The sequence below is a fragment of the Triticum urartu genome, chromosome 1A (assembly GCF_056163025.1).
Source record: "Triticum urartu cultivar PI428250 chromosome 1A, HENAU_Tu73, whole genome shotgun sequence".
Classification (NCBI taxonomy): domain Eukaryota; kingdom Viridiplantae; phylum Streptophyta; class Magnoliopsida; order Poales; family Poaceae; genus Triticum; species Triticum urartu.
Window position 1 is genome coordinate 455,339,149 of NC_141873.1, and position 8,630 is coordinate 455,347,778.

The window sequence follows — 8,630 nt, forward strand, 5'->3', positions numbered from 1 at the left end:
ATAATCATTCAAATGAACTGAGAGTTGCCTATACTCCCAGACCATGCATTCTGTGGAAAACATACATCAAATGCTAGTTGTTCACAATTCAAAATAATTTCACTGGGATCTTCTCCAATTTACACATAATGCCCTGTAAATTGATGGAGTATAGTAGTTGACAATCATTTAATAAAACACAGAATGCAATTGACATTTTTATTTACTCCATTGACACTGCAATTGACATTTTTATTACTCCAATTAACACTGCAATTGACACTCATGGAGTACTTCATTGACACTGCAATTGACACAGGTTCAGAGTACTGTGCATGCAGCCAACAGCAGCAGCAGAGGCAATCAGCAGTCGCCAACAGCAGCAGCTGGGTGGGGACTCGATCGGGCAGGCGGCAGCGGCAACAGCAGGTGGCGGCCAGGCGGCAGCGACAGCAGAAGGTCCGCGTGGTCGTCTCGCCGCCGGGGAAGATCCGCGTGACCCTGTCTGCCGAAGTAAGAGAGAGGGCAGCGGCGACTGGGGTTGCCGCGGGCGTGAGGAACCGGCCAGGGACGCGAGCAGAGCGACTAGGAGGAGATGCCCGTCGAGGTGGTTGCCTTGGAGGAGCAGCCCCAGGTGGTTGGCGAGGCACCGGCGAAGGTGGGCGGTGCTGGAATTTTGTCAATTTTGGGCCTAACCCAATAGCAGTTTCAGAAATTCCTAATAAATCCTAGAGGCCCACGCACCATTTGTGCAAGGCAAGAGGTGGAACAAAAGTTTAGTCCCACATTGCTAGTTTAGAGGGAGTTGGACCTCTTTATAAGGAAGGTTCTTTCCCCACATGTATGAGCATGAGAACAAGAGGGACATCCACGCGCGCTCCTCCTCCTCCGCCGCCCGCCTCGCCGCGCCGCGGGTTGCGGGAATGAGCCGAGCCGATGTCTAAATTTTAAGTTCTGACCACTGCGCTGCTGCTACGTTCTTCCCCATCCCGTCTTGCGGCGTGCACCGCAGGTCGGGACAGTACGGGAGAAGGGTGATACGGTTTTTGGGGAGCGCTCAGCGCGATTATTGGCTGCTTCATCACGGACGATCCGGTCGCCGACGACTACGTCCACGACCTCCTCGACGACATGGCAGGCGAGGACACCGACCCCAAGTCCAGCGCTTCTGCTTCTGCTGTCCCGTACGTGTTCTTGTCTTTCCTGTTAAAGGTTCTGCCGCAGTTCTTTGTCCTACACATGATAGGTTCTACTTCATATATGCTACTTGCTATACTGTCTGCTTTAGATATGATAGGTTACGGTTCATATATGCAGAAGCTATTTACCTTCTCTTTGTCAGAATGTATGACTTGTTTTATCTCTTCTATATTAGTCATGCTTTATCTAGTATTTCTGTTAATAAAATCATTTGGTAAATTGCTCATATTTCCAACAATCCAAAAACCTTATTATAGGCAATTTACCCCAAGTGGTTTTGCTGCTTCCATGAGACCTCCTATGTTTGAGAGTATCCATTATAAGAGGTGGCGCGTGAGAGCAGTCTTATGGTTTCAAACCATGAGTTGCTATGACGCCACTCTCGGCAAACCTGAAGGAGAGCTTGATGCTCAACAGGCACAAGCTTTTCAGGAAATGGATACTCTGTTTAAGGCTGCTCTCTTGAGTGTTCTTGGTGAGAACATAGTTGATGCTTATGCGTCAATTGATAATGGAAAAGATATGTGGGATGCACTCGAGGCCAAGTTTGGCGTCTCGGATGCTGGCACTGAGTTGTACATCATGGAGCAATTCTATGATTACAGGATGACTGAAGAGCGCTCCGTGGTTGAGCAAGCTCATGAGATACAGTCATTTGCTAGAGAACTTGAGCACTTCAGTTGTATGCTACCAGACAATTTTGTTGCCGGAGATATCATCACTAAGCTTCCTCCTTCATGGAGGAACTTTGCTACCTTGCTGAAGCATAAGAGGCAGGAGTTTTCTGTCCCGGATCTCATTGGCACTCTTGATGTGGAAGAAAAGGCGAGAGCAAATGACACACGTGCTGGAGGTATTGAGGGAGGATCTAGTGCCAATGTGGTACAGAAGCAGAACTTCCAGCCCCACAAGTTCAAGAACAAGGGCAAGTTTGATGGAAAAGCAAAGTTTGATGGGAATAACAAGGCTGTGCAACACACGAACTTCAAGAAGAAGAATGGCAAGAAGAAAGGTGCTTGTCATGTGTGTGGGGATCCTGATCATTGGGCTCCTAGTTGCCCTAATCGCTATGACAAGCGTCATCCTAGGAAAGGCGGCAAGACCGCTAATATTGTCATTGGAGACACTGATATGAAGGATGCTGGGTATGGTATATTTCCCACTATTCTTTCAGTATGTCATTCTCCTGACTGGTTGATTGACACGGGTGCTAATGTGCATGTATGCGGTGATATTTCCATGTTCTCGTCTTATCAGACCGCAGGGACTTCAACCATGCTGATGGGCAACGGTTCAAGTGCTTCTGTTCGTGGTGTTGGCATGGTCGATCTGAAATTTACTTCGGGGAAGATCGTGCGGCTGAAGAACGTGCATTATGTCCCCTCCGTCAATAAAAATCTTGTTAGTGGATCTCTTCTGTGTAGAGATGGCTACAAGCTTGTCTTTGAGTCGAATAAATTTGTAATATCCAAGTATGGAACCTTTGTTGGTAAAGGCTATGAGTCAGGAGGCTTGTTTCGTTTATCCTTATCAGACGTTTGCAATAAAGTTGTTAATTATATTTGCAACAATAGTGAATCCTATGTGTGGCATTCACGTCTTTGTCATGTTAACTTTGGTTGCATGTCGCGACTAGCGAAGTTGAACTTAATCCCTAGTTTCACCACCGTCAAGGGATCTAAGTGTCAAGTGTGTGTGCAAGCTAAGCAACCTCGTAAGTCTCACACGACTGCGGAAATAAGAAATCTTGCACCACTAGAGCTCATACATTCAGATCTATGTGAAATGAATGGTGTGTTGACAAAAGGTGGAAAGAAATATTTCATGATGTTAATTGATGACTCCACTAGATACTGCCGTGTGTATCTTCTGAAATCTAAGGATGAGGCTTTGAACTTTTTCAAGATCTATAAAGCTAAAGTGGAAAACCAACTTGATCGGAAAATCAAGAGGCTTAGGTCCGACCATGATGGAGAGTATTTTTCCAATGAGTTTGATGCTTTTTGTGCGGAACATGGTATAATCCATGAGAGGACGCCTCCCTACTCACCTCGGTCAAATGGGGTGGCCGAAAGAAAGAACCATACTCTAACTGATTTGGTTAACGCCATGTTAGACACATCGGGTCTCTCCAAGGCATGGTGGGGGGAGGCGATATTGACAGCATGTCATGTCCTGAACCGAGTCCCCACAAAGAATAAAGAGATAACTCCATTCTAGGAATGGGAGAAGAAAATGTTAAAACTCTCTTATCTGCGAACATGGGGTTGTTTGGCGAAAGTCAATGCTCCAATTTCAAAGAAGCGGAAGCTTGGACCAAAGACTGTGGATTGTGTTTTCCTGGGATATGTTTTTCATAGCATTGGCTATAGATTCTTGGTTGTAAAATCTGAGGTACCTGACATGCATGTTGGTACGATCATGGAGTCGAATGATGCGACTTTCTTTGAAGATATCTTTCCCATGAAGGATATGGCTACCTCATCTAATCAGGAGATGCCTAGTTCATCGAATCAGGAACCAGTTACAATTACCGAACCTACAATTTCGATGGAACACTTTGAAAGTCCTGTGCAGGAGAACAATGAAGTTCCTATTAGGAGCAAGAGACAGAGGACTGCAAAGTCCTTTGGTGATGATTTTCTTGTGTACCTCATAGATGACACTCCCAGTTATATTTCAGAGGCCTATGCATCTGAAGATGCTGACTACTGGAAGGAAGCGGTTCGTAGCGAGATGGATTCCATCTTGGCGAATGAAACTTGGGAGATAACTGATCGTCTTTATGGGTGCAAACCTATAGGATGCAAATGGGTATTCAAGAATAAGCTTAGGCCTGACGGTACTATTGAAAAGTACAAGGCTCGGCTCGTGGCTAAGGGTTATACCCAAAAGGAAGGTGAAGACTTTTTTGATACTTACTCACCTGTGGCTCGACTAACCACTATTCGAGTTCTACTTTCACTAGCCGCCTCGCATGGTCTTTTTGTTCATCAAACGAATGTTAAGACTACTTTCCTAAATGGAGAGTTGGACGAGGAAATTTATATGAAACAACCAGATGGGTTTGTACTAGATGGTCAGGAAGGGAAAGTGTGCAAGTTGCTGAAGTCTTTGTACGGACTTAAGCAAGCACCCAAACAGTGGCATGAGAAGTTTGAAAGAACTTTAACAGCTGCAGGCTTTGTTGTGAACGAAGCTGACAAATGTGTGTACTATCGCCATGGTGGGGGCGAGGGAGTTATCCTGTGCTTGTATGTTGATGACATACTGATTTTCGGAACAAATCTGAATGTTATTAAGGAGGTCAAGGACTTCCTATCTCGTTGTTTTGAGATGAAGGATTTAGGAGTGGCTGATGTCATTCTAAACATCAAGTTGTTGAGAGACGATGATGGTGGGATTACATTGCTTCAATCTCACTATGTGGAAAAGATCTTGAGTCGTTTTGGTTATAGTGACTGCAATCCCTCTCCAACACCATATGATGCGAGTGTGTTACTTCGAAAGAATCGAATAATTTCTAGAGATCAATTGAAATATTCTTAGATTATTGGCTCGCTTATGTACTTAGTAAGTGCTACAAGACCTGACATCTCTTTTGCTGTTAGCAAACTGAGTCGGTTTGTCTCAAAACCAGGAGATGTGCATTGGAAAGCTCTAGAGAGAGTTTTGCGTTATTTGAAAGGCACTGCAAATTATGGAATTCACTACACCGGGCATCCAAAGGTGCTTGAAGGGTATAGTGACTCAAACTGGATCTCAGATGCTGATGAGATAAAGGCCACGAGCGGTTATGTATTCACTCATGGAAGTGGCGCTGTTTCTTGGAAGTCTTGCAAGCAGACCATCTTAACGAGGTCAACAATGGAAGCAGAACTCACAGCACTAGATACAGCTACGGTCGAAGCAGATTGGCTTCGTCGGCTCTTTAATGACTTACCGGTTGTTGAGAAATCTGTACTGGGTATCCTTATGAACTGCGATAATCAAACTGTGATCACAAAAGTGAGCAGCTCAAAGGATAACATGAAGTCATCAAGACACGTTCAGAGAAGGTTAAAGTCTGTTAGGAAAATGAAAAACTGTGGAGTTATTGCATTGGATTATATCCAAATGTCTAAAAATCTGGCTGATCCTTTTACTAAGGGTCTATGACGTAATGTGATAAATAATGCATCGAGGGAGATGGGTATGAGACCCACAATATGAATTGTTCATGGTGGTAACCTATTCTTTGTAATCGGAGATCCCGTGAATTAGATGTGGAACACAAGCTGTTGGTCAACTGAGAGAAGAGTATCCTTACTATTCACAATACCACTCCATGAAGATGCAATACTCTCCTTATCTGCATGGCAGGTTGATGTATATCTTAATGTGTTCTAAGTGGCTTATTTAAGCAGAGATGTTATCCTGTAGAACATCTTTTGAAGAACACACCTATATGAGTCTAATTGTAAAACGTCGCAATCTATGAGAGTAGGGTTCTCTCTAGTAAACTCATGAAAGGTCACGGAGTATGACGCATAAGCTCCACCCGTGAGGAAGACCCACGGTAGACACGTATCGGTCAAGGCTTTATGTGAAGCTAGATTCGCAGAAAACTTGCAGTTCAAGGCCCAGTCCACTGTTCAAGTTGCTTACTAGTGTAGCATAGAGTTCTAGGTGGAAGTTCAACTTAACAGTCTCCACTACAGTACCGGTATATAAAACAGTGTTTTGGAACCAAAGGTAAATTTTTGTGTGCTTCTGGGATCTGGTGGGGGATTGCTGGAATTTTGTCTATTTTGGGCCTAGCCCAATAGCAGTTTCAGAAATTCCTAATAAATCCTAGAGGCCCACGCAGCCCATTTGTGCAAGGCAAGAGGTGGAACAAAAATTTAGTCCCACATTGCTAGTTTAGAGAGAGAGTTGGACCTCTTTATAAGGGATGTTCTTTCCCCACATGTATGAGCATGAGAATAAGAGGGACATCCACGCGCGCTCCTCCTTCGCCGCCCGCCTCGCCACGCCACGCCACGCCTCGTCACAACGCGCCGCGCCGCGGGTTGCGGGAATGAGCCGAGCCGATGCCTAAATTTTTGCCACGCACGACGGGTATACGAAAGGTCATGTGGGAGTTGAAACGTTTTCTGTAGTGGACACTACATTCGAACGGCGCGCCTCTTCGGCCGCTGCCTGTTCGCTTCGTCTCCCTTCGTTGCTTCACCTCCCGCCGCAGCCTGTTCGCGTCCTTCTCCTGTGCCTATATAAGAGAGGTCGCTCCTCTCCAGAGAAACACAACAGAAGCTCCTCTTCCCCTCGCCACAAAGTTCCGACCACTGCGCTGCTGCTACGTTCTTCCCCATCCCGTCTTGCGGCGTGCACCGCAGGCCGGGACAGTAGGCCTCCGAAACCGCACCTTTTGAGTCCTGTACGGGAGAAGGGTGATAAGGTTTTTGGGGAGCGCTCAACGCGACTACTGACTGCTTCATCACGGACGATCCGGTCGCCGACGACTACTTCCCCGACGACGACTTCTTCCCCGACGTACACGACCTCCTCGACGACATGGCAGGCGAGGACACCGACCCCAAGTCCAGCGCTTCTGCTGCTGCTGTCCCATACGTGTTCTTATCTTTCCTGTTAAAGGTTCTGCTGCAGTTCCTTGTCCTACACATGATAGGTTCTACTTCATATATGCTACTTGCTATACTGTCTGCTTTAGATATGATAGGCTACGGTTCATATATGCAGAAGCTATTTACCTTCTCTCTGTCAGAACGTATGACTTGTTTTATCTCTTCTATATTAGTCATGCTTTATCTAGTATTTCTGTTAATAAAATCATTTGGTAAATTGCTCATATTTCCAACAGGCGGCGGGGCAGATGGACTTTGGTTTAGTCGCCCGCTGGCCGACGGTGGCTACGACGGCCGCTTGGTCCAGCCGCCGGCGAAGGAGGAAGGGTTGTATGCCAGTCCGATTCGAACCCGAGGTGGCTTGGGACTGTTCCCAAACCAGAGCTAAGGTTCTACTCTCTCCGTTTTTATTTACTCTGCATATTAGAGTTGACTGAAGTTAAACTTCGTAAAATTTGACCAAGTTTATAGAAAACAACATAAATATTTACCATAACAAATCTACATGATGTGAAAGTACATTCAATAATGAATCTAATGATATTGGGTTGTTATTGTATATGTTAATATTTTTATTTATAAACTTAGTCAAAGTTTATAAAGCTTGACTTTGACCAAAGTTAATACATGAACTAAATAAAAACGGAGGGAGTATATAAACGAAGACTGGGCTGCTCCGGCTGGTATAACCTATTCGAGAGAAAAAAAAACCTATTCAAACGTACAAGTCTGTTGTAGTACTTTGGAGAAAGAGAGAGAGAGAGAGCCACGGCGCTTACGCAGACGAAGGAGGAGGGCGACGATTGCTATCTCCCGCCGCCGGTGGTCATCGGGCCCGACGAGGACGGTGTGAGAAAGGTTATCGAGTACCGCTTAGAAGAGGGCGTGGTTTTAAAGGTGACCACGACCACCCGCTCCCGCTCTAAACTCGCCGCCAAGGAGCACCGCTCGTGGCCCAGGTTCGGCGACGCCGCCAACGACGACTGCGCCACCTTCCGCTCACGTAATCCGCACCCAAACGTGCTCTCCTCACATGAAGTCTTCCTTGATCGCGCTGGGACTGGCAGCAGAGCTGCAAGAGGCGGTCCAGTGGCGGCCATGCTTGCCGGCGAGCGAGATGGTTCCGTGGTTTGCGGGACCTGCAAGAAGGGCTACCACTGGACGTCAAGGTGCCCATACAGTGACCTTTATTCCCAGCTGGAAGCCTTGGATGAGCAGCCGAAACCCGCGTGTGAAGGAGGTCGCTCCGCTGCATACGTGAGGCGGAGGAACCACGACAACACCGTCCGCGTGGACAATCTTTCGGAGCAAGCCCGTGATCCAGACCTTCTGGAGCTGTTTGGCGCGGTTGGCCCGGTTCGCCGCGCACATGTCGTCGTGGATCGCAGGACGGGATCTAGCAAGGGGTTTGGATTCGTAGAGTTCGTCCGCAGGGCAGATGCTGAAAAGGCTATCCGCACCCTCGATCGTTACGGCTACGATCACCTCATCATCCGTGTGGAGCGACCAGAACGACGCGTCGGCTGAGCTAACCTCCGTGTGTTTGGACGGCACTGGAATATAATCTTCGAGAGCTGGGCGTCGGCAAAAGCTTGGCTCTGATCAGCCTCACATCTTGTGTGGTATAGCATTCTCTTAGGAATAGGATCTCACCAAGTTGTTTACATATGCAATATCTTGTTGCATTGATCATGTACCTATGTGTTATTGACATTTTATTTTGAAAAAGGTCCATTTTACTTCCTTAAAGAAAATGGGTGGTTCGCATAACCTCCTGCACTTTTTTTTGGTTTAGTTAACCCCCTAATCTATCCCAAACCGTTCAAA

The 8,630-nt window shown here is 46.5% G+C and overlaps 1 protein-coding gene across 1 annotated transcript; it reads left to right on the plus strand.

The window, feature by feature from the left end:
* The first annotated feature begins 264 nt into the window (after positions 1 to 264).
* Positions 265 to 8,330, plus strand: LOC125532905 (uncharacterized). Its single transcript, XM_048696769.2, has 2 exons — positions 265 to 492; positions 7,542 to 8,330. The coding sequence occupies exons 1-2, from the start codon at positions 265 to 267 to the stop codon at positions 8,328 to 8,330; spliced, it is 1,017 nt and encodes a 338-aa protein (XP_048552726.2).
* Positions 8,331 to 8,630: the final 300 nt, after the last annotated feature.